The sequence below is a fragment of the Callorhinus ursinus genome, unplaced genomic scaffold (assembly GCF_003265705.2).
Source record: "Callorhinus ursinus isolate GAN/ISIS: 27379988/994484 unplaced genomic scaffold, GSC_fseal_2.0 scaffold41, whole genome shotgun sequence".
Classification (NCBI taxonomy): Eukaryota; Metazoa; Chordata; class Mammalia; order Carnivora; family Otariidae; genus Callorhinus; species Callorhinus ursinus.
The window spans coordinates 3077376-3103552 of record NW_027397103.1 but is presented as its reverse complement, the minus strand read 5'-3'; the positions used below and the strand labels follow the sequence as shown (position 1 = coordinate 3103552).

Here is a 26177-nt window from a genome sequence, read left to right as displayed (position 1 = left end):
GTTCCCCTGATATCTGCATCAGCCCAAGTACATTTAGCAGGAATTCATTTCCATCTTAATCCGATTCTAGGAAGTAGATCATATTTTAAGAAATAACAAAGATGGGTTTGGAACATTCTTTCATAAAAAGACAAAGAACAGCAGATATTTAAAAGATTGGCTTTCCAGTCATGACCTCCAACAAAGCCTTCTGATTTGTCACAATATAAAAATGTTTATGACAAAATCCAACAAAATTGAGTGGGCAGGCTTTAGAGGTAGTATCTGTAAATTAATAGCCAGCACCTGCTATTCCTTATTTAGCCCCCACTGTGCAAAATGGGAATCAGAATGAAGTCATGGTTAAGAATACGTGCTCTGTTGTCACTTGAACTTGAGTTCAGATCCAGACTTTGCCACTCAATAGCATGTCATGTTCACCTTTCAAAGCCTCAGCTTGCTTCTCTAGACAATGAAAATAATAATATGGCAAGGTCTAAATGGAATCATGCATTTCAAATAAGAACACGCTTAGAATAGTGTACAGCACACAGAGGAATAGAAATGTTATTGGTAGACAGCATTAACTCCATTTCACAGATGGGGAAACACGCGGAGAGTTGTCTGAGTTACTCAACTCCTCTATGACAGAGCCAGTACTCAAACCTGGGTCTTTTGGACAACAGAGCTTTCACTCCTGCAACCTCCCACTTCTCAGCTGTCAGGTTAAACCAAATCGCTTCCAAATGTTACTATTTTAAACAGTCCCAGCACATGAATATTAAATGTGAGCACACCTGCCCCCAAACCATCCCCATCTAAGGCTCCACTTGAGCTGTACTCCTGCCCTCTGCATTTATCAGCTTTTAACCTGACACATTACAGGATGTCATGTGGCATTTCTCACAGACCTGCCGTCAAAGATGCATTTATAGATCCATCAGAAGAAGAAAATGTGGACAGGGCAGAGATTTGACTTTGTTTTCCAAGGAACCAAGAATAGAGGCCTCCGCCATGCTCTGCAAGTCAATGGAATAACTGAAGGCTCTTAAGGCCAATGGCACTCCCAAGGGAAGCAAGGACAGAAAACTGAAGTCCATTGTCCCAGGATGGTTTTCATGAATCCCGGCTGGAAGTTGTTCCAGAAAGCAAGGCAAAGGACATCCAAAGTGCTGGTGATGGGGTGATACTTGGCTTTTACTTTCTCTTAATTTTTTCTGTATCTTTTCTTGATCTTCTGCAATGTTCATTAGTTAGTCTCATAACCAGAATACAATCTTAAACGTAGAATTGTATAGATTACCTGGGTAGGGAGACATTTTAATCAGTGTCAGCAGGGAGGAAATAGCATCAGCTTGTTTATCAGTACGGGACATAGGACATATAAATTTTGGCGCAAGAGGAAGTGGTCTATGAGGATCTGGAATATACAATATAGTTGGCCCTCAAACTACATGGGAATTAGGAGCACCGAACCCCTCCCACACACACACAGTCAAAAATCTGTGTATAAGTTTAGACTCCCCCCAAAAAACTTCTCTACTAATACCCTACTATTGACTAGAAGCCTTACTGACAAGGTAAATAGTTGATTAACACATATTTTATATTTATATGTATTGTATATTGTATTCTTACAATGAATTAAATTAGAGAAAAGAAAATGTTATTAAGAAAATCATACAGAAGAGAATATACATTTACAGAACTGTGCTGTAAAAAAAAATCCAAGTGGACACACACAGTTCAAACCCATGTTGTTCAAGGGTCAGCCAAACTTCCCAGGGAAAGAAACTGGGAGAAGCAGGTGGGTTCTGGATACTTTAGAAACCTGGGTTTTGATAATGATTTTGAGAGAGAGAGAATGATCCCAATTCTGGATATGCATCTAAGCCATGGAAAATTCTAAAAACCTCAAACTTAGGATCCAAAGATTAGGAATATCCAATGTTACCATCTGCAAAGTGGTCCTTATTAATAGGAGAACCAGATTTATGGTCCAAAAAATCACTGGTCAGCACCCAGAGCAGAAACTCTAACCACAGCCATTTGATTTTGGCCCTCATTTCCATTTTCATGTCCTGCTCCCCATAGGGGGCTGATCCGTGCAAACTACATTTCCCAGCGGGCTTCCAGGTCGGTTCAGCCAATAGGCATGAAGAGGAAATGGGAGGGTCAGAGGAAGGAAGAAGCCAGAGTATTTCTCCCTATCCCTTTATTCGGCTTCTGGCGGGAGCTCCAACTGAAACCACATCTCTTCCATGAGCCCACCTTCTGCCAGGTGGTCCAATTCCAGGGCTTTTGAAGTCTACCTCTCCCCTTAGCCCCTCTATCCCTAGAGGTGGTAGAAGCTTCTTTCTTTTAGCAATCTCTAGCATGTCATGCCACCCCTTACCTAGCTTTTCAGTTCTTACACCTTTATAACTGCTTCCCTATATTAATTCCCTGTATTGAACTACCTGCCATGAGCTCTGTTTCCTGCCTAGACCCTACCTGATACAGTGTGCTAACATATACTATTAACTTACATCACCCCAGACTCTCAGATGACTCAATTTAAAACAGCACTGAGGGCACCTGGGTGGTTCAGTCAGTTAAGCATCTGCCTTCGGCTCAGGTCGTGATCCCAGGCTCCCGTGATCCCAGGCTCCTGCTCAGTGGGGAGCCTGCTTCTCCCTCTCCCTCTGGCCCTCCCCCCACTTGTGCGCGCTCTCTCTCTCTCACTCTTTCTCAAATAAATAAAATCTTTAAAAATAAATAAATAAAACAGCACTGAAAACTTACACTTAGCTTATACCAATAGAAGCAGTCAGAATTGCTTTACAAACATGAAAACACTATTACTTTATTAGCTAACTAATATGGGTAAATTATTTTTAAGGAAGGGAAAAAGATGACCCAAATTAAAAATTGCTTACCCATAATTCAAACACCCTGAGATAATATCCCTATTAACAATTTGTTATATTTACTTCCAACTTCTCATGTCATTGCATATATACCTTGCCATATATCATTACTTTTAAAACATAATTTGTGTTCGTGCATTATTTTCAGAAATATCTATAGATTTCTACGAATATGAATCTTATAACTCTCTATAATCTAACTTCTTTATATTTTTGTAACATTCATTTTCACTTGAAATTATATTCCTTTCCATAGCAACAAATATACATTGATAGCAACATTAAATAGCAGCACCAAATTCAAATGCATCATTTGCCATCATCTGGATAAACCGTGATTTATCCTCTCAATGCTCATTGCTGGACATTTAGATGTTTTTCACTATTCATACTGCTGTGATAGGCATCCTCGTGGATAAATCTTTTAATCCTTTCTGCAAAATTTCCTTGGATAAAAGTCGAATTGCTGGGGGTATGAGCATATGTGCTTTTAAGGCTACATATACACATGGCTAAATTGCCCTCTGGAAAGTTATAAAGATAGTGATTCTTGGATGTCTTGTACACTTTTAATTGTGCTAATATCAAATGGTGTTGGTAAATGTCCTGACAAACAGAACTCCCTCATTCAATGCCAATTATTACCACTGGCTTATTATAATTGTGCTTAAACAACGGTCACAGTGAACATGGGAGAAGCCACTGAAATGCTGACATAATCGCAGGGATTGTGGCGTGGATCTTGTCCTGCCCAAGTTTTGTGTCCAGTCGAGGGGACAACCTGGCTTTGCTGCTATAAACTAGTCAGCACCAACCCCAGTCAATTCTCTTTTAGAGGCAACTATCAGTAGGCAAGATTGGGGGGGGGAATATTTGTCATGTCACATTTGAAGAGTATCATATTTGCTTCCTGAAGGGGGTGAAACTTGAGACATTTAAGAGAGTGATGTGTACACAACAGTGAGTTCAAGCAGGGTTTCAATTGTGTATTTTCAAATTATCTGGCAGGGAAATTTGAGTGTGTTTGGTTTTTCTTTGTTCATAAGTATTTTTAATTCACAATATCTTTTAAGAAAGTTACTTTGGTCCTGCAAGAAAGAGTTAATGAGGTGCTCAGGAAAAGAGAGGGATTAGGAAGAGGTAACCTTGACTTCAAATGTTTGATCTCAACATGGCCAATCTCATTGCTTTCACAGCAAGATGCACCAGAATGGATGTCATCTGATGTTGATCACCCAAAAGAGGAAGGGAAGGGAAAAGAAGACAAGTTAGAATAATTCTTGATCTACTGACTGCCTTGGCACCCCCAAGGGAGGACATATTTCAGATAGAAATCCTAAGGTTGCAGGTAACAGAAAATCCAATTCAAGCTGGTTTAAATAATAAAGGAGATGCTCATGAAAAGTCTAGTGATGCTTGATCAGTTCAACAAGGCACCACGGAACAAGTTTTTCTTTGACTCTCTTCTGTGCCTTCCCCCACATCTTCAACTGGAGGCTGGCAACCCTCATGGGCACAAAATGGCTGTCAGCAACTCCCAGGGGTATCTGCTTCTCCGATTATAGTCAAAGAGGAAAGAGGACTTCACTGCCTGTGGTTCCTCAAAAGATCTAGGAATCATGCTTTCTAGAAGCCCCTGGCAAATGTCTGCTTGCATCTCATCTGCCCAAACTACATCACATGACCATTCCTAAACCAGTCACTGTGATGGGGGATGGGGTGTGTTTGGCTTCAGCCACTCAAGACCACCCCTGCTGCTGGTCCCATGACTATCTCCCAGAGTGCAAGTGCCCCCATGGGGGAGGGGCAAATGGTCTAATGAGGGAACTAGTAGCAAGAGGGAGAGTGAAGCGATCCCGGGGTGTGAGGAAAGCAAATGTCCATTATGTAGAAGTTGTAGAAAGTACTCCCGGAGACCCTTACATGCCTCCATGGAGGTCGGTCTCCTCTCCCACTTCACCCATCCCTTAAGCTGAAAACTGACAGGTTTGCCATTCATTTTCAGCCAAGGGGTTGAAACAACTGGGTATATTAAGATATGTTACCTGTAGTTCATTGTTAATAATAACTACAAAAATAAAGTTGATACATGATTCCACTGTTTCATATCTAGTTGAGTTTATTGGAGGCTATCCTGGATGCTTTTTTTGTATCCTAAATACTTAGTGGATGAGAAGGTGCTGCAGTGACAAGTATTCTGGGGGGTTGCCAGAGACTCTCCATTCTTTTTTTTTTTTTTTTAAGATTTTATTTATTTGGAGAGACAGAGCACGCACAAGCGAACAGGCAGAGGGGCAGAGAGAGAGTGGGAGAGAGAGAATCTCAAGCAGATTCTGTGCTGAGCGCAGAGCCTGACATGGGGCTCGATCTCACAACCCAGATCATGATCTAAGCCAAAATCAAGAGTCAGACGCTTAACCTACTGAACCACCCAGGCCCCCGGAGACTCTCCATTCTTCATCTGAGCTGCCTCACACAGGACGTGTACTGGGTGACCCAGGAGAAAAATGGTTGGGAATCAGGCCAGTGACAGTCCCTTTCCCCTGGCTCCAGACGCCACTCTCCACCCCCACCACAGTGCCACAAACGCCATTTGCCTTGGATGCAACTACACACCTCCCTTTCCACATTCCACCTAAAAGGCCCAGAGCAGTGGACATCACCGCACAATTTCAATTTCAGAGAAAGTAGGTGATGAGAGCTGCTGGGGAAGCACCACGCCTCCCCCGCCATGTGTGCAGTGCCATATTGTGATTTCTGTCCGTGAGCACACCACCAGTCCTCACTCCACCTTTGGGAAAACACCCTCCACACAGCCCTACCAATCGGCCTTTGCCAAACTTCACTTGGCCACTTCCTGTTTTTTTGGTAATCTTTTCTCTTTGTTTATCACATAGCCGAGTAATATTTATTGCAGAGCACCAGGAATATCACAGAAACTAAGGAAAAGTAAAATAAAATTCGCATAATCCCACCCCCGGAGAGAGACTCCCTGCATTTGGGGGCAGGGGGTATAGCTTTCTGTATCTTTGGAGATGTGAACATGCACACAGATAATTTTCCAAAAAAAAAAAAAAAAAAAAAAGCAGAATCGCGTGATACATATTGTAACATGTCTTCCCATTCAAAGAACTCAGACATCTCCGTGTGTCAGTAAATATACTGCCATCATTATATTGTCACCACACTTAATTGCTGCATACTATTCCGTTGTTTAGACGCACTGTAATTATTTAACCTGTCTTCCACTGTGAAGATGTATAGGTTGGTTTCCAAGAGTTTGCTCTCACAAGCAGCATCCCAATGAACAATTTTGTTGATGGATCTCCGTGCCCATGCAGGGATATTCCCATAGGATGCCTGACAGCAGAAGGATCGTTAGATCCGGAGGCAAGTGCACTTTGGCGGCACTTAGTATGCATTGATGAATCGCCCTTCAGAAAAGTCACTGCAATGCATTCTCCCCCCAGCTTCATCTGAAAGGGCCCATTTCCCCAGAATTTCTTGTGATTTCCTTTGATTAAAAAAAAATTAGTACTGCAGGAATTCATTTCAAGACAGGGTAATCCAGATAATGTTCTTATTATTGTTTCGCAAAGCTGGGGCTGAGAAAAGTGACTTTTATATTACAATACAGTTAATTTAACTCTCTTCTTTACATTGACCTGGTATCAGCCTCTGAGCAATGAATTTAAGTCTTGTGAGGTTTCCCTTATGGCTAGGCAAGGCAAATGAATACTAGAAAGGGAGGAAAAAAATCATGAACCACCACCTGGATAATTCACTCCTAAAATCCTGCTATGTGGACGGAGAGGGCAAGAAATGTACCTGGGCATCTTTACACTGACAAGTTTCAGCTTTGCAAATCAGCTGCCTATGCCACCAACAACGATTTTTTTTTACAAGATTATTAAACATTTTTTTATTATGTTCATTTAGCCAGCATATAGTACATCATAAGTTTTTGTGTAGTGTTCAACGATTCATTAGTTGCGTATAACACCCAGTGCTCATCACAACACATGGAACATAAGGAATAGAGCAGAGGACCACAGGGGAAGGGAGGGAAAACTGAATGGGAAGAAATCAGAGAGGGAGACAAACTGTGAGAGACTCTGGACTCCGGGAAACAAACTGAGGGTTACAGAAGGGGGCGTGGGGGGATGGGGTAACCGGGTGATGGCCATTAAGGAGGGCATGTGTGGTGACCAACGATTATTAATATTTAATTCTTTGCTTTACTTTGAGTATGATGCTAATGAGAGCCTCCATTCATCAAATGCTTGCTGAGTCAGGATGTGGCAATGAATTTACTTGTCACAACAAGGTAAAAATTATTCCTCCACTCTGCTGAAGAAACTGAGGCCCAGAGAGGTTGAGTAATTTGTCCGAGATCACAGAGCCAGTCACCAGACAGAACCAGGGTCAAAGCTCAGGTCTGCCTGTCTCCAAAGCCCTTGCTAGTTCCACTGTATATATGGCCCCTCTTTGGTGTAGAGAAGGTCACCGTGCCGCCCAGGACTCCTCCAACCTGGTCAGAGATCTCAGATGAATGCACCGGCTTCCTGAAGCCTGGCTCCGTTTGTAACAGTTGTACTAACACTTCTATCTTTCACTTCTTGGCTTCCCATCAGGTGCCAGACAAGCCAATGAGGAGCATCAAGTATATGGACAAGGAAATAATAAACCTCAAAAAAGACCTTGCACGAAGCCGGTGAGTGAGGCCAGCAAGGAATAACCCATAGACAACCTGACAGGGATAAGCAGGCTGTGGGGTGGTCCCTACAAGTCCTTGCCGAGTCCCAAGGTTCCCCCAACCCTAAATGTTGGGCAAAAGACTTGCAGAAGGGTAGCCCTTGGTTGGACTTTTTGGGGAGTACCTACACTGGACTTACCTCTCCACCCTTGCTCATGCCAGCCCCTGCCTAGAATTCCCTTTGTTTTCCTTCCTGGACCTGAATCCAACTCAAGAGATTTCCCACGTGCTCCAGAAAAACCTCTCCTTTCTACTCCAGGCGCACCACATGGTAGCCCAGAGTCAGATAGACTCAGTCTCAAACACTGACCCTGCTACCTGCGAGCTGGTAACAATGGAGAATTTGTTTAGCCTTCCCAAGTCTCTGTGTTCTCGCCTGTAAAATGAATACAATATGCGGTCGCTAGAAGGACCCGATGAAATAATGTATATAAAGTGCCCCCTTGCGTAGCCTTAAACACAACGCCGTCCATTTCCTCCCCCCCACCCCCAACTCCTTCCTGTATTGACAGTGTGGGCCAACTGAGGTCCAGGACCATATCTGAGTCATCTCTGCCTGGTGAACTGAGCTTTTTCTCTCTCTCACCCCTTAACTCTGTTCTGGGAACTAGAACATTCCAAGGGGCGATCATAAATGGGACTCTTGGCAAAACACCCCGAGGCAGAGTAAGGGACAGAGACTTGCACAAGGATGTGCGAAGAGGGCGTCATACAGGCATTGTGGACGGCCCATTTATCTTACGTGTGCCCCCCTTCGAGCCAGACCACAGACAGACTCAGGGCGACACATTCCCTTCCTTCCCCTCCCTCACCTGGAAGCCCCTCTGTCTCCACTGCCCACCTGCGTCTCCACCCCTTCCCCGGCCAGCAGCACAGCTGATGGGACCGGATGGCTGAGCCCAACAGGAGGCTGGAAGGTGTGGGCATGGAAGGTGGGGGAGAAGGAATGACATGAAGGGACTAAGGCAGGTACAGACATCCACGGCGCCTCAGAAGCGTAATGCCAGCCGTGCAAGTGCATTCAAGTTTTTGAATAGCCACACTGTTTTTTAAAAAAAGCAAAAGAAACAGATGAAAGTAATTCTAATACTGTATTCTATTAACCCAAGATATCCAAAGTGTTCTCATTCATCATGTCCTCAATATCAAAAGTATTCATGAAATGCTATATTCCATTTTCCAGACATGATGAAAAGTGACAAAGTGAAACAAGATGGGGAGTGATGAGTTTACACTTAGGGCACGTGTCAGTTTGGACCACCCACTTTTCAAGTGCTCAGTGGTTGTTACAGACTGAATTGTGTCGTCATTCCCCACCCCCCAATTCATATGTTGTAGCCCTAACCCCCAATGACTAAATTTGGAGATAAGACCACTAACGAGATAATTAAAGTTAAGTGGGGTCATAGAGGTGGGCTCCTGATTCATCAGGACTGGTGTCCTTATCCGAAGAGGAAGGGACATCAGGAAGGTACTGTCTACAAGCCAAGGAAGGAGCCCTCAGGGGGAAACCAATCCTTACTGGCACCTTGATCTTGAGCTTCCAGGCTCCAAAATGGAAAAAATAAATGTCTCTTGTTTACGTCACTCAGTCTGTGGTATTCTATGATGACAGCCCAAGCAGACTAATTTAATAGTCAATGATGAAATAATCCTGCAGAGAATATCCCCAACTCGAGAGCTGATGGACCTCAGTCTCAGACTCTCACGTGGAGCTGAGCTCAGGGATGGCATGTGAACTTGGGTTGCAGAATTGAGGGCTGAGATCCACAAGGACTCCTCTGTTAGTTGTGAACATATTGACCTCTATAGTGTTTGAACCCAGGCTAGAGGGCATTTGGGGCGGATTCCTTGGGAACCTTGGGGCCCTGCAGAATGGTGAGAGGTAGCGTCAGGAAGTCAAGAGTTACCTGAATGGGGGCAGCAGAGAAAGGGGATTGCACAGGTGAGGATGAGCACCTCAACAGGGATCTGGACTCTAATCCATGGTCATGACTGCAGGATATTCCAGGCTCCAGAAGGAATGGTGCAGCACAGAATTTGGATCAGAGGTAAGGTTCAAACTACAGAACCAGCCGTATGTCATTGGGTACCAATCAATCAGAGCAGACACTGGCCATACCACCATTATGGCCAGGTTGGTTCTTACCAGCTGAGTATGATCAGCCTTAACGTAGATGATTCTAACCCAAAGCCCCAGCTGCAAGTGCATCCCAGAATCTCCAGAGCCTGAGAAATGAGAGTTTCCACGATAATCTGTATCCTGTATACAGATAGTTGATAACTAAAGGTACCACCAGATGGCTTGATCTATGTAAATTCCAGCTACCAAGACTCAATCCAGGCCAAGAAGGTCAACAAGCAGTGCTGAGCCAGCTTGTAACCCAAACGGAGTGCTACATTTTCAGGAAATTTGCACGCCTGTGTTGAAACACAGCTGTGGTTAAAAATTATAGACACTTACAATTAAATACATCATATTAAAGCAAAGGTCATGAAGACTAAAAAACCCCATCACTTCCTAACGATTTTGCACACTTTGCGGCTATGTGTGCTCCTGACGTTATTTCTGGTCAGGGCATCTGTGCGGTAGGCGCACTGCCTAACGGTGGGCTGCTGCAATGTCTTCCCAGCTCCGTGTTTACGGACATCACCCTGGTAGCTCGAAATCAGCCCCAGTGGAAATACCGACGGCACAGAAATCCACAAACGCCACAAATCAGGGCTTGTGTCCCCCCCCACCCCCGAACAGAGAGACAGTTGTTAAGCAATTCCCCACACATCCCTGGGGACACCCCCCCCCCCCGAAAATGATCAAGATTGAACTTTGGAGGGCGCCTGGGTGGCTCAGTTGGTTAACCGGCTGCCTTCAGCTCAGGTCATGATCCTGGAGTCCCAGGATCGAGTCCCACATCGGGCTCCCTGCTCAGCGGGGACTCTGCTTCTCCCTCTGACTCTCCCCCCGCTCATGTGCTCTCTCTCTCTCTCTCTCATTCTCTCTCTCTCAAATAAATAAATAAAATCTTAAAAAAAAAAAAGATTGAACTTTGGACTAATCCAGCAGCATATAGGACTTTCGTCAAAAGGTGATAAAGACAGTGGCTTTCCTGCCACCCTTGAGTTGGCAAGCTGAGACTGTGGCTCTGGCCAGACGCATTTACCACGGCTCTGAGACTCGCTAGATTGAACATTCTCATTGGACAGGCTTAGCCTGTCCACATGCTGGACATGAAAGAGAATGTGGAAAAGGCCAGGCAGAAAAGCCACGAGCAAGAAAGCAAGAAACGACAATAAAAGTTTCCACCTGGCCACACTCCCAGATCCCACTGACATTTGAGGGGAAGAGCGTGCGTCCCCTTCAGAAGGAAACACCCTGCTTTGCAGGGGAAATCACCTCTCCAAGAGATGCAGACCCCATGCGTGCCCATCTCCCAGGACTAAATGAGGTGAATTATTAGCAAAGGAGATGTTGTCTTTTCCACTTACTGTGTTTCAGACCCGCTTCACCTCCTATTAGACTTTTGCCCACCACGCACCAAACACCTTGACTACCTCTTAGATTTTTATTTAGTTCTTCAGCCCTCTTATAATTCAATTGCACCATCCCCAGTTTCATGGCCAGTTTAACATGATGCTAAAAAGAATAAAAATCTAACTGCTTTCCTCCTCGCCTGCTCCACCAGATGTTTGGTGGCACTGGGCTGCACGCTATGCATTCGCTTGCCGAATCTCTCCTAGTGGAAGTCGACAATCAGGGGCATCTGCCTGCACGCACCCAGTTCTTGGATGACTCGTGCAGCCAATGACATATCTTCCTCCAAAGCTGCTGGTGCTTTATATTGCAAGTGTTTTAAGTAAAATAAACATTCCTGCAACTAAAACAACTGAAATGTTGACCTGAAGCCATGAGTTGCCCATGGCAAAGTTTAGTTAGGTATACAGGCAATTGCAAATAAACGGTGATGAATTACCCCCTCCCCATGATCCCCAGCAGACCCCAGCAGGGTACAGATTACGAAAGTGTTTCTGAGGCCTGAGATGTTGCTTTAGAGCTGCATTTGGTAGACAGCTGAAGCAAGGCAGTTAGAAATAACAAAGGTGGAATTTTGGCAAAGGAAGAAGCTATTTTTTTTTTTTTGTATGAGGTTAGGCACTTCTTCATTCCTCCTCAGTTTTCTGTGCTCATTCATTTTCCTCAACAAATACTGAATATCAGGTACCGCCAGGTATACACCAGGCATCATTGCCTGTATTGGAGACAACGGCAGTGAACACAACAGTCAAAATTCCTGTCCTTGGTGAATAAGGGGCAATGATGTGCATTAAAATTGGGCAAAGACAACAAACAAGTTAGCAAGTGCTTAAACAGGATTTGGGGGGTTGGTGTCGGCTATATACTATAAGAACATAAAACAAGGTGATGTGCATAGTATGGTGATGGGGAGAAAGCTGCTCCTTTAGCTAGAGTGGTCAGAGGCCATTCTGTAAAGGTCATGGTGAGCACTTGAGTCTTAGCCTAAGTGTAATGAGAACCCATTGGAGGGCCCTGAACAAGAGAAGGATATGGTCTGATTTTTAAGAGAACATTCCATGTGCTGCGTAGAGCCCAGTTGAAAGGCTGTAAGAGCTGACAATGGCCTGGCAGGCAAATAGCAGTGAACTGGAGAGAAATGGATGGATTCAGGATTTATTTGGAGCCACAGGACTGGCTAATGGATTGGATGTGAGGGCCAAGGGAAAGGCAGGGTCAAGGTGTTACAATGACTTGTTTTTATCTCTTCCTCCCTCACTAGGATGTAAGATCAATCATAGGCTAGACTATACCACGTCCACTGTCATGGTCCCCAAGTAAGTGTTGATGGGATGAATTCTTTATGAGTTGATGGTATTTAATAAAGAACCTTCACTTTGAGATATGGTTTGTGTCTGAGTTGGTATGTACAGTGAGTTTCTCCCAACTTTTTTTTTTTTTGAAACAAGAAGAAATGAGACTAGTAATTTAATTAAAAGTTGGACCCAGGATGATAGATATGTGGTTCACGTACCCCCACTTCTCTCTCCTGTGCCCAAGGCAGACATCACTAATGGATCACAGCACTCTTTCCATTTGAGCCCAGACTTGGTTTTGAAAATCCTCTCAACCCAGCACCCCAGACAGGCACCCCTGCTGACTTGAGTTGCTACCCAGGATGTAATTTATTTGTCATCTCTAAACTAAAATACTCAAAAGGAGACTTTAGTGTCTATAATGACATCTTATTAACTCAATTTGAGGGCTGGCACAGAAGAGACCAGCAGGAGGAATAGACCTCACCCAAATCCCTTTATGAAGGCGGCTGATTTTTAATCAGCGAATCTAGATAGTTGGAAAAATTATTGTTGACCTCAGACATCCACTGACGGCTCTCAGTAACTTCTGCATCTCATCATTCAACACCCAGGACCTCCACATCTGGGCCTGGAACTCAGAACTTCTTCATTTAGAAGTTCAAGCCTGATTCTTCCCACCGGCCCGCCCCCTGACTTAAGATTTGCCTCAAAGGCCCAGAATTATTCAAGATCATGGATTTATATGCCGGTCAATGTCTTAGATGTAGGCAAAGTTAAGGCTTCTGAATTGCACCTTATGAATCATTCAAAGAAGACCTTAGTCCTCCCCCTCCCCATGTCACATCACCCCCACACCCTGTAGCCAGCAGGTGGACATTAATGAGTCCCCGACATGTTCCACAAAGGCAAGCACTTGGCCCTGCATCCTTAGCCCAGAACTGATAAACACAGCCGCATGCCCAATAGGTAGGTCACTGCTGTGGGCTGGAAGAACCTGGCTCAAGTTAATTGCATTTTTATCATCTTAAATGTGACCCAGAGGCCCTGCCCATTTTTTTTTCTATGTTACTGATGTCTTCGTGTGTCTTTGACACATCTAGTTAACCATAGTTCTAGGGCAAATTTTCTTCTTTGCTTTTCTTGGGCTGCTCTCCACTGACGGTAAATATCTTTTTAATTCCTTTCCTTGTGGCTAGGGCTACCGCAGAGGATCCCACATTAAAAAAAGAACTTAACTAAAAGACCACGTTTTCTCATTTAAGTATCAAAATGTCTTGAACCCTTGGTTACATAAGGGTTTGCCCAAAACCTTGTTTTCTGAAATTCTTTCCCAGATGACAGGCAAGGTGCTCAGTCTTCTAGTTAGGCTTGGAGGGCTTACATAATACAGTCAGAAAGTCCACTGGCTTTGGAGTCAGTGGTGGGTTCAAATCCCTGCTCTATCAGTTATTAGCTAAGTGGCCATGAACAGATCAATTCACTTCTCTAGACCTCAGTTTCTTTACCTATGGTCTGCAATACAGGGATAACAAGATCTATTTCACACTGTTGCTGGCATTTTTGAGAACAGATATGGGTGAGGAATGTCAGAGTAAACCAATAAAATGTAGTCTTGGTTTTTCAGCTGGTTTTGTGAGATCATCGTAATACAGACAAAAACTGCATCAACCCTGGAGACAAATAGTCCCAGCCCTGTCTTCCTTAACAGCTGAGTGACCCTGCTCTGGTCATTTTACCTCCCTGAACCTCAGTTTCTTTCTTTCTTTTTTTTTTTTTAAGATTTTATTTATTTATTTGACAGAGACAGAGACAGAGAGAGCAGGAACACAAGCAGGGGGAGTGGGAGAGGGAGAAGCAGGCTTCCCACCGAGCAGGGAGCCCGATGTGGGACTCCATCCCAGGACCCTGGGATCATGACCTGAAGGCAGACGCTTAACGACTGAGCCACCCAGCCACCCGGAACCTCAGTTTCTTATCTGTAGGATGGAATCAATGCCGCCTTCCAGAGATTTCTTTGATGAGGACAAAAGGAGACAGATCTCCTACTGGACGTATCAGATCTCCTGTTGCACTTTGGGCCCTTCCCTTAGCTCTTCTAATGCTCTGAGAACAGAGATGAGACCAGGGAATTCAGTCACCACTGATAAGCCACGTCATGAGGAACAAACTGCCCAATTTCTGAGCCCCAGAATGGGCACTGCATAAATACTTTCTCCCTCTCACAGGGCTGTTGTGAGGATTAAATGAGTTAATACATGTGAAGCATTTAGAACAGTGCTTGATAAATGGTAGCAGTGTACGTTACATCATCCGTGTACCCTGAGCGATGGTAACTATTTTACAACACGATCACCGATCTCATGGATTCCAGCTTGTCCCCCGTCAGGGGGCTCCAGGCAGAGCTCAGCATGAGACGAGGAATGTCACACCCAATCCCAGGTTCTGAACCTTGGAGGGTCAGGTTTTAGAGAGAGCTGGAGCAAATATGATTGGGGGTCGGGGGAGTCAAGATGGATAGTTCGTAAGTGGAGACTGCAAATCAGCGGTTAGTACTGGATTTCCATATTAATTTTAAATCTCTTCCTATGGGAATTATTGAACAAGCCATTACTCTAATGGATGTAACCACAGGCTACACAATAAAGCACTAATCCACCACTTAGAGCAGACGCTGCATGCATTAAGCCCTGTAGCTTTTTTGGAAATTTTTATTGAAATATAACATAATACAGGAAAGCACACAAATCATTAAGCACACAGCTCAACAGACTTTCACAAAGCAAGCACGCCCAGGTTACCCACACCCACATCAAGAAAAGGTACATTACCAAGGCCCCCCAGAAAGCCTCCTCATGTCCCCTCAAGTCACTACCCTACCCACCCACCCCCATCGCTCTCCTGACTTCTAAGACTGAGATCAGCTGATCCTGTTTTGAACTTCACATAAATGAAATTGTCCACTTGACATTCTCACACTATCTGGTTGTTTCCACTCAACATGTTTCTGAGGTTTACCCACACTGTCTCACAAAGCTGGATGGAGTCTGCTCTCTCTCTCTCTCTCAATGCCTATCTAGTTTCCCTTCTGTGAAGACAGCATGACATACCCATTTCAGTGTTGATGGACACTTGGGTGGTTTCCACCTTGAGGGTATTATGAACAGAGCTGCCACGAACATTCTTACACGTGTGTTTTGCTGAACATGTGTATTTCTGGTAAGAATACACCTAAAAGTGGAATTGTGGGCTCACCGAGTTGGCATATGGTCAGCTTTAGAAGATACTTCCTGTATCCCAAGTCCTATATTTTAAAGAACTTCAAAAGTCAGTCCTGAAAAACTAGAAAATACAAATCAGTAGACATAAATAAGTAATAGAATCACGCACACACACAATTACATAACTGAAGAATGATTATTCATATTTTTGCATATCAACTTCCAATATTTTTCTATACAGACATGTGATTTTCATAAGGGAAAAGAGCCATTCTGCATATACCATTTGGTAACCTGGTTTTTTATTTAGCAATAGATTATGAACATCTTCCAAGTCAACACATACAGATGTACAACTTCATTTTTTAAGTTTTTAGTATGAAAATGTTCAAATAGGCATAAAGGCAGACAGAATAATATAATTAACCTCTATGGACCCATTACTAAGATCAATGATCATCAACTCACAGCCAATTTTTTTTTTATTTACACATCATCTTCCCTCATTATTCTGAGGCATTTATTATTTTATCTTTAAATATTTGAATGACTATCTAGAGGACTCTTTTTAAACCACAACCACAATAACATTACCACATCAAAAAAAAATAGCAATCATTCTTCAATATCAAATATCCACTCAAGCATAACAACCATCTTAATGGTTGTATAGCATTTAAGAACATAGTGTAATTTATCTAACCCATTTCCTACCACTGGGCTTCTTGGATGTTTTCAATTTGTTCCCATTATATAAACAATGCTTAGATGGACATCTTCAGAGTTAGATCATTATTACTTGAGTTCCCTAGGATAAACTCCTAAAACATGACGGCTTTAGGGTTCTGGACCCTTCATTGAAGTCTTCTACCCTTACACTGTGTTTCAGTTGCTAAAAAGTAGCTAATTCAGGAATGTTTGAAACAAAATGAGCTTCTCTTAAGAAATGAGAGAAAAGCAAGAAATACAGGGTGAGAACGTTGAAAATACTTGAGACATGACTCTGCCCAGTTTCCCTTTAGCATCGTTTTCAGCAGCAAATACAAGCAGTTTACGGAAAGCAAAATGAAAATGTAAAGTATTCATGAAATAAGCCCCTCCCTAAATTTACTGGCAACGTCCAGCTGAGCCACAGGCAGAGCCAGCCTGCATCAATGAGATCATTTCCCATCCCCAGGATTCTTCACGTAAAATATTTGTCCTACTTAGCACTTCCTGTAATCCCAGCCCCCCCCTCAGAAGTGACTGTTCTTACCAGATGAGCCAGACTGTTTGCGCCCGGATGAGCCTATTGCCAGTGGCTATGTTCCATTCACCTTTTGCAAGGCAAGTGAAAACTTTCATTTCCCGCCCCGCCCCCCGCCCCCGCCCCCGCCCCCGCCCCCGAACAGACTATAGCCTTTGACCACATCTCTGCCCGGGTCTTTTCTGTAGTGTTCACTGACATTTTGCAGTCGTGATTTCACTTATCAGTAAAAGAAAACAAAATTGCATTAAAAAGCCAGAAACCTCACAGGTTCGCCAAGCTCATCTCAGAACACCTCAACAGTGCTCAGGAGCAACACTTGGGATGCTCGACCAAAAATCACCTAGCAGCCAACTGTGAGAAAAGTGACACTCTGTCATTTGTCCAACCCACAACCCACAGGAGCACAACGCAATAACAATAATAAAAAATAGCAGGCAGCTTAAACCCTGCTATTCCAAAATTAATGCTTGTAAATATATTTCAACAGGTACTAATTTCCTCATGACTCTATTCCAGAAGTGGGTAAGAACAAGAAATATCTTTTAAAACCAGTTTCCCCAGGCACCCACCTGTCACCTGATCTAATGTACTGACATATAGTATAATGCATCATGACTTTTGGAACCAGCGTGAATCCTGGCTAGGCCCCCAATAAGGTGTTTATATATGGGCAAGCGACCTAATCTCTAAGTCTCATTGCCCTCATCTGTAAAATGAGGATAATAATGAAATCTCCTTCCCAGGGCAGTTATGAAAATAAAATGAGTTAAGATGCATGTATCTGGCCCTTGGATTGCCTAAGTGTTAAATATACAATACAACCAGAAAAGCCAACACTCCTGGTGGCTGGTGTGTATCCCTCACCCCAATTGCTTGACCACCGTTTAGGTGAGATTTTCTTATCACCTGTGAGGGGACCGGAAATGTCTCATTCCTGTCCGACTGGAAAACCAGGTGCTGGAGAGCATGCAACTTGTAAGAAACTAAGGATGCTACGGTTTGCTCTTTGCCTTGAGAGACAAAGAGCTAGCTGGATCCCTTTCGGACACTGTTTTTAAGATAACATTAGTTAGCACATAGAAAGCATTTAGAATAGTCACCATAGTAAGTGTTGGCTCTTGTCATTATTACTGTTTTTCTTATTCCTATTACTTTGATTGGAAGTGGAGTAAGCAGCTTGAATCAGTGGAAAGAGAAAAGGATGGATAACAACCGAACCAACCTATGTCCTTCCTCCATACCCACAAATCCCATCACCAAGAGCAAAATAAGCAACTACACCACCGGACCACCTATTTTGTAATATGAAAGAGGATACAAATTCAAGTCACACTTCTTTTATTTTTCCAGTTAGCCATCACATGAAGTGTCTCAGGAAGTCAAGTGTCTCCCTCTAGGAGCTTCACTTACCCCCTTTGGACTGTCTAATAAAAAGAGGCTTATTGGGGGGCCTGGGTGGCTCAGTCGTTAAGCGTCTGCCTTCAGCTTGGGTCATGGTCCCAGGGTCCTGGGATCGAGCCCCACATCGGGCTCCCTCCTCGGCAGGAGGCCCGCCTCTCCCTCGCCCTCTGCCCCTGCTTGTGTTTCCTCTCTCGATGTCTCTCTCTGTCAAATAAATAAATAAAATATTTTTTTAAAAAAGAGGCTTATTGGTTACCTTGCACACCTAGAGGAGGAGAAAGCTAGTGCTTACTGCGTCCTCTGCTGCCATTGCTTTTCGGTACCACAAGGTGTCGCTGTAGAGAATGGGTCCTCCAAGATCTCACAGACCATATTGGCCATTCTTTGCTGACACCTCGCTGACCATCATCATAGCTCTCAAAACCCATTGGATTTCATTAGATGCCTTCTCACAATCAGTTTACCTACACATGGGAGGTTACCTTTAGGGACTCCAGGATGCCCTATCCCTGTTTAATCTGAGGGAAGCTGCCCAAGTGTCTGACCAAAACCATTTCCTGGCCCTTTTCTTGAAAAAAAAAAAAAAAAAAAAAAAAAAAACTTAGAGGGAGAACACATTTTCCTATGGAGGAGCCCAGATATATCATATAAATCATTTTAATAGACCGGCAATGAGGTGAAGTGAAATATTTCCCCAAAATCAAACCCCACCACAGCCACACCTTGCCATACACCACCAGATTAGGGGGTAGTCCTTAGAAACTTACCTGGATTTTATCCTCTCAAATTTCCCATGAAAACAAGAACAAAGTCAGCGAGAATGCTCACAGCAGCACTTTTCTGCCCTGAGCTGAAAAAATGCAGGACAGCCAAACTGAACAGCCTGAGAGGTGTCTAATGATGTTTCAGCAAGTTCTCTTAGGCGCGTCTGAGGCAAAGTTTGAGGGTCAGGAATTTCTGAAAGTCTTAGTGCCACTCTGTCAGTCCCACGGGTGCCATTTAATGGCCTGGCCCTTCAACACATCTGTGTGTTTAGCTTTAGGAATCATTCTGGGTCAGATTAGTTCCCAACAAGAGTTTCCTGGCAGCATGTGAATGCAAAGTTAAAGAAATCAATCAGAATATTATTTTGCAAGATAAATCCCCCCCTTTTTTTAGAGAGAGAGAGAGAGAGAGCACAAGCAGGGCAGGGGCAGAGGGAGAGAGAAGAATCTTAAGCGGGCTGTGCACGCTCAGCATGGAGCCCAAGTCGGGACTCAATCTCACGACCCTGACTGAGATCATGACCTGAGTCGAAAATCAGGAGTCGGGTGCTTAACCGACTGAGCCACCCAGACACCCCTTGCAAGATAATTCTTTAAATCAGAAGAGCTTTTTCAGGAATCTAGTCAATAAAGCAAGATCTAAACAACCACTTAAAGTGGGAATCTGAATCCCCATCCCTGCCCTGAGACAGCCCAAAGTGTCCAGTAGCTACAAAGCAGCCCTTAGATCCTGTGAACTTTTCCTGAAGGTCTACTTCAGGGAAGCGTGAGGACTCGCAGGGAGGCAGTATATGATCAGAGCAGGTCTGCCCTCTTGCACAATTCCAGGGGCACCACCATTCACAACGTGTGCTCCAAGGGGAATGGTGTCCCCAAAATGCCATTTGTAGAATACAATGTTAATAATGCCCCTGGGGTTGTACAACTAAGAAGCCCCTTATTGGAAGTCATAGAAAGATAAAAATCAGAGCTTAAAGAGCTCTCAGGGCTTGGGGGAGGAAGTGTGTGTATGGATTGAAAGAGAGAATGAATCACAGACCAGATTATTGGTAGGAGTGTCTCTGGTGGTTCACAGATTAGATACAACCTTAAAAGGCATGTGTTCGGGCTCAGGTACCTTTACCTGCAATACCCATAGAGGTCTTTGAGTTTGGACTTCACTGGAAGTGTTTGTCCTAGAAAAGTGAGTAGGAAAAGACCAGGTAAAACATATAGAGAGAGTAGGGGAAGGTATCCCAGGCAGAGAAAATATTATGCACATGGTCACAGTCAGGACAGGACCTGGAAGGCTGGGTGACTACAGACATCCTTTACCAAGTTCCTGCTCTGTGTCAGGTACCGGTCTAGGACCTGATGTCAGGTCGTCTCAAAGGTGAGGGGAAGATGAGAGATGACAGCTTAGCCCTGGGGACCGAACAGTGATGGGAACAGCGTTCAGGCTGATGCAGCTCAGCAGACCCTGAGCAAGTGGGAGAGAGCTGGTCCGTGGTCCTGGGCAGAGGTTTTGCATCTTCTGGGGTTCCTCTGAATGTACTGTGACAAGGACAAGCAGCGGCAGACAACCATCCTATATCCAGGAGGCGATCAGAAGCTGCTTCTTAGGGTGACAGGCAAGACCCAAGTTGTAAGTCCAGAAGGGGAGGCTTTGACCACCACCCCAACACACACGCACACACATACCCCCACTGCACCACGCCTCAGACCCCTGCCCTTGTCCTGACGCTTAGTGAAAGAGCCATTGTGAATTCCTGAGGAATGCTCCCTGTCTCCAGCGAGTCATCCCCGCCATCCATCAGGCAGGAGAACGTGGGTCTAAAGATCGCAGGCGGGTGATCTTGTGCCTTATTCCATTGTCTGGGGTCTGTCTCAAATTATACACCAGAAGTGCTCTGGAGATTGCTGGTGTGTTCTAGAAAAAGCCTCTCTCCCTGCTAATGCATTTTTTATGTCCACGTTGGCAGGTCCATGAAGAACCATCCTCCCATTCCATTTAGTCATTAAGCACAATAGGTAATAATGTGTATTGTAGAGTGCGGTTTGCATTCCTTGGGAAAAAAAAAAAAAAGAAAGTCAACCAGTTTATCTCAGAACTGAAAGCCCCCCACCGAACTCCCTCCAGAGGCCGGGCCAAGCTTCTGTCTTCTCGGCGCCTGCCTCTGTGCCGACAGGGCGGCTGGAGAACACAGCGGTCTAGACAGACCAGAGTGCAGATCCTGACACTGCCACCTTCTTGTGGGGTGACTTGAGGCCAGTGGCTTCCATTTCTATGAGCCTCAGTTTCCCCACCTTCAAAATTATGGTGCCTGCCTCGCAGGGCTATTGGAGGGATGCGATGAGCTGACCGGATTAGGCACGAGGGCACAGCCCGACACACAGAAAGGGCTCTGCAAGTAATGGCTAGGATTCGGATGATTTCCCAGGCCTTAGTCCTCCCCAAGGTTTCGGCCCTCAAGGATATTTAGCTTCTTCTGCCCTCCCCCTCCAAAAGCCATAATTTGCTTTGAAATATGAGGGGGCAAACAGAAGGATGGTGGGGAGGTGAGTGGAACAGGGAGAGGCACATTAGACTCCCGCACACACACACTTGCCCATATCCCCTCCCCAGCGAGGTTCCGAACTCCTATTAGCAGCTGCCTAGAAACGGGGTGGTGGTGGGCTTCTGCTCCCTTCCAGAAATCACCCTAATTGGGATGCGTGTAGAACTGTTTGTTGACACTTGGCAGGTTTTTCTTCTTCTTCCAGAAGAGATGCAGTCCTCTCATACAAATGCTGACTCACATTCATTAAAGAGTAGCCCTCGGCCAAGGCACCTTTTAACCACATAGAAGCCAGCTGGGGTGGGCAGCCTTGGTCCACGTCCTCTGATGAAATGGCCAGCTCAGGTCACCATCACCACGTTTGCCGGTCAGGAAGTGCACAAGGTCAGAGGCGACTCCTGGGGGCCAGACGGTGTGTGGACAAGGGTTTGTGTATATGTGTGCACGAGCAGCGAGGTCACAGAAAACTTGCCAGGTCCAGGAAATTCAATCAAAGGATGACATGTGCATGCTGTGTAACCTAATATTAGATGCTGGAGGTGCCTTCCTTTTGCAAGTTTAAACACCACTTGCAGTCATTTGGCCCAGGTAGGTCAGAGACCGCATTACAAGCTAAAGAAATAACTTTCCTGAGAGGCACATGGGGAGCCTGTTTCATTTGATCACTTCTTAGAACACAGCTATATTCTAGCTCCCGGTTGGAAAAAATATATATATTTCAAAGGCATCCATTTATCTCTTTCCTGTTTGGATGATTCAGCTTCTTCACAGACTGTTCCAAATGCCTGCTGCATCCAAGGGAAATGTGAATGGACCCCATCAGACTAGGGTGGTGGTGGTGTTATGTGCCAGAAAGTGGGCATGTATTTAATTGGGTTCTGAAATGCAAGAATTTCAAGTGATTTAGTTATTCATGCAATCAATATTTTATGAGGATTACCTTTGTGCTAGTTCTTGGGAGAGAGAAAAGATTTAGAAATTGGCCCTGCCCTCAGGGAGCTCAGTCTGGTTGGTGGGGTAGGGGAAGAAGTGCACGGGTGGACAGGTCAGTCAGCAGCTCAGGGGGGCCTAATACAGCCTGGGAAAAGCAGAGGTGACTTCTGGGGTGGGATGGGGTCACCTGAGCAAGTTCTGCAGGATAAAGTAAAAGTTAGCCAGGTGAAGAAGAAGGAGGAGGAGGAGGAAAGAGCATGCCAGGCAGGGGAGCATATGAGCAAAGGCACTGAGATGAGGAACAGCATGGTCTTGCAGCTTGGTATTGCGAGAGCGTCACTTGACAAGGAAGAGGCCAAGGAGATGGGACAAATCCAGCTCATGCAGAGCCCCAGGGGGCTATCCTGGGAAGTCTGGAGATTATATGCAATATTGGGAAGGGCAGAGGAGGAAAGGAGGTCTGAGGCAGGGAGGCCAGTGAAGAGGGAGGGGCAGCTATCCAGAGGAGACGTGATGGCAGCCTGATTTTAGAGCATGGCGACCGCGAGGGAAGACTCTCGTACTCAGCCCCACAGAGGGGTAGAGCCCTGAGACGAAACAGTGAGGAAGGACTGAAAGGAGTCATGGGAGGACTTAAAACAGCAGAGCAGTTCACTTTCACAAGACGTGCATCCTCACGCTGACAAAGACGGCTCTGTGCACCATGGAGGACCAGAACAGTAAAGGAACAGAGCTAAGAAGCAGAAACATTTTGGTCACACCGAGCTTTTCAAACATCAAGATGCCAGCTAAACAGGTCCTGCTTTTCGGCTCTTTGAGTAGTGCCTGAGGCAGAAGAGGGTTTAGACACTGCACTGGACTGGGAATCCAGAGACCCCATTATCGCCTTGGCTCTGCCTCTGACTTGCATGTGATAACCTCTCCTCTCTGGGCCTGTTTCCTCATTTGCAAAACGAGGGTTTGGATCTTTCCTCAGTGGCCCTCTCACCTCCAAAGTGCTCAGCTAGCTTCTGACTCAGGGCAGAAGAACAATTCCCAAGGCCAAGCTGTAGACACCAGGAGTCGGGTGAGGGGGGGATGGTGGTGCTCTGGCCCCCAGACACCAACTAGAACACAAATTCTTTGAAGACAAAGGCCAAATCGTTTGATTTTGGCATCCTTCCTCAGCCTCACATCGCACCTTGCCTACCTTCCATGTCAAATACGGATGTCAGGAAGGAAGGAATTGATTGAATTGTATTCACAAGTAGGCAGGACACATAAAAATGGGAGTGGCAAGTAGTGAAGAGATTTAGATTAGGTACTCACTGACAGTCAATTAGGGAGTCACGAGAAATGTTGCCTGAAAAAGCCAGCCTCTAATTCTAGAGAGAGGGAAGAAGAGAACTGACCTCCAACAGGAATCAAATAATCCACATACCCCTTCTTCTTCTTTTTTTCTTAAACTCAGAGTCAACTAGCCATTTTTTTTATTTTTTATTGTTATGTTAATCACCATACATTACATCATTAGTTCTTGATGTAGTGTTCCATGATTCATTGTTTGTGCATAACACCCAGTGCTCCAAGCAGCACGTGCCCTCCTTAATACCCATCAGCAGGCTAACCCATCCCCCCACCCCCCTCCCCTCTAGAACCCTCAGTCTGTTTTTCAGCGTCCATCGTCTCTAATGGTCCGTTTTCCCCTCCGACTTTCTCCCCTTCATTCTTCCCCTCCTGCTATCTTCTTCTTTTACTTTTTCCTTAACATATCTTGCATTATTTGTTTCAGAAGTACAGATCTGTGATTCAACACTCTTGCACAATTCACAGCGCTCACCATAGCACATACCCTCCCCAATGTCTATCACCCAGCCACCCCATCCCTCCCACCCCCCACCACTCAGCAACACTCAGTTTGTTTCCTAAGATTAAGAATTCCTCATATCAGTGAGGTCATATGATACATGTCATTCTCTGATTGACTTATTTCACTCAGCATAACACCCTCCAGTTCCATCCACGTCGTTGCAAATGGCAAGATCTCATTCTTTTTGATGGCTGCATAATATTCCATTGTGTCTATATACCACTTCTTTATCCATTCATCTGTCGATGGACATCTTGGCTCTTTCCACAGTTTAGCTATTGTGGACATTGCTGATATAAACTTCGGGGTGCACGTACCACTTCGGATCCCTACATGTGTATCTTTGGGGTAAATACCCAGTAGTGCAATTGCTAGATCGTATGGTAGCACTATTTTCAACTGTTTGAGGAACCTCCACACTGTTTTCCAGAGGGGTTGCACCAGCTTGCATTCCCACCAACAGTGTAGGAGGGTTCCCCTTTCTCCACATCCCCGCCAACATCTCTCATTTCCTGACTTGTTAATTTTAGGCATTTTGACGGGTGTGGGGTGCTATCTCATCGAGGTTTTGATTTGGATTTCCCTGATGCCGAGCGATGTTGAGAAATTTTTCATGTGTCTCTTGGCCATTTGGATGTCTTCTTTGGAAAAAATGTCTGTTCATGTCTTCTGCCCATTTCTTGAATGGACTATTGGTTCTTTGGGTGTTGAGTTGGATAAGTTCTTTATAGATTTTGGATACTAGCCCTTTATCTGATATGTCATTTGCAAATATTTTCTCCCATTCTGTCAGTTGTCTTTTGGTTTTGTGGACTGTTTCGCTTGCTGTGCAAAAGTTTTTTATCTTGATGAAATCCCAATTGTTCATTTTTGCCCTGGCTTCCCTTACCTTTGGCGATGCTTCTAGGAAGAAGATGCTGTGGCTGAGGTCGAAGACGTTGCTGCCTGTGTTCTCCTTTAGGAATTTGAAGGACTCCTGTCTCACGTTTAAGTCTTTCAACCATTTGGAGTCTATTTTTGTGTGTGGTGTAAGGAAATGGCCCAGTTTCATTCTTCTGCATGTGGCTGTCCAATTTTCCCAACACCATTTGTGGAAGAGACTGTCTTTTTTCCATTGCACATTCTTTCCTGCTTTGGCAAAGATAAGTTCACCATAGAGTTGAGGGTCCATTTCTGGGCTCTCGATTCTGTTCCATTGATCTATTTGTCTGTTTTTGTGCCAGTACCATACTGTCTTGATGATGACAGCTTTGTAATAGAGCTGGAAGTCCGGAAGTGTGATGCCGCCAGCTTTGCTTTTCTTTTTCCATATTCCTCTGGCTATTCGGGGTCCCTTCTGGTTCCATACAAATTTTAGGATTATTTGTTCCATTTCTTTGAAAAAAGTGGGTGCTATTTTGATGGGGATTGCATTGAATGTGTAGATTGCTCTAGGTAGCACTGACATCTTCACAGTTTGTTCTTCCAATCCATGACCATGGAAAGTTTTTCCATTTCTTTGTGTCTTCCTCAATTTCTTCCAGGAGTATTTTATGGTTTTCTGAGTACAGATCCTTTGCCTCTTTAGTTAAATTTATTCCTAGGTATCTTATGGTTTTGGGTGCAATTGTAAATGGGATCGACTCCTTGATTTGTCTCTCTTCTGTCTTGTTGTTGGTGTATAGGAATGCCACTGATTTCTGTGCATTGATTTTATAGCCTGCTACTTGACTGAATTCCTGTATGAGTTCTAGCAGTTTTGGGGTGGAGTCT

General features: G+C 44.6%; 1 protein-coding gene across 4 annotated transcripts in view; it reads left to right on the top strand.

The window, feature by feature from the left end:
* CCDC60 (coiled-coil domain containing 60) overlaps nucleotides 1–26177 on the top strand; it is a 192057-nt gene that overhangs the window by 68906 nt on the left and 96974 nt on the right. For all 4 annotated transcript variants that reach the window (XM_025889478.2, XM_025889477.2, XM_073880950.1 and 1 more), the window contains exon 2: nucleotides 7523–7602. In XM_025889478.2, the coding sequence (XP_025745263.1) occupies nucleotides 7523–7602 (80 nt within the window). The remainder of the gene's footprint in view (nucleotides 1–7522; nucleotides 7603–26177) is intronic.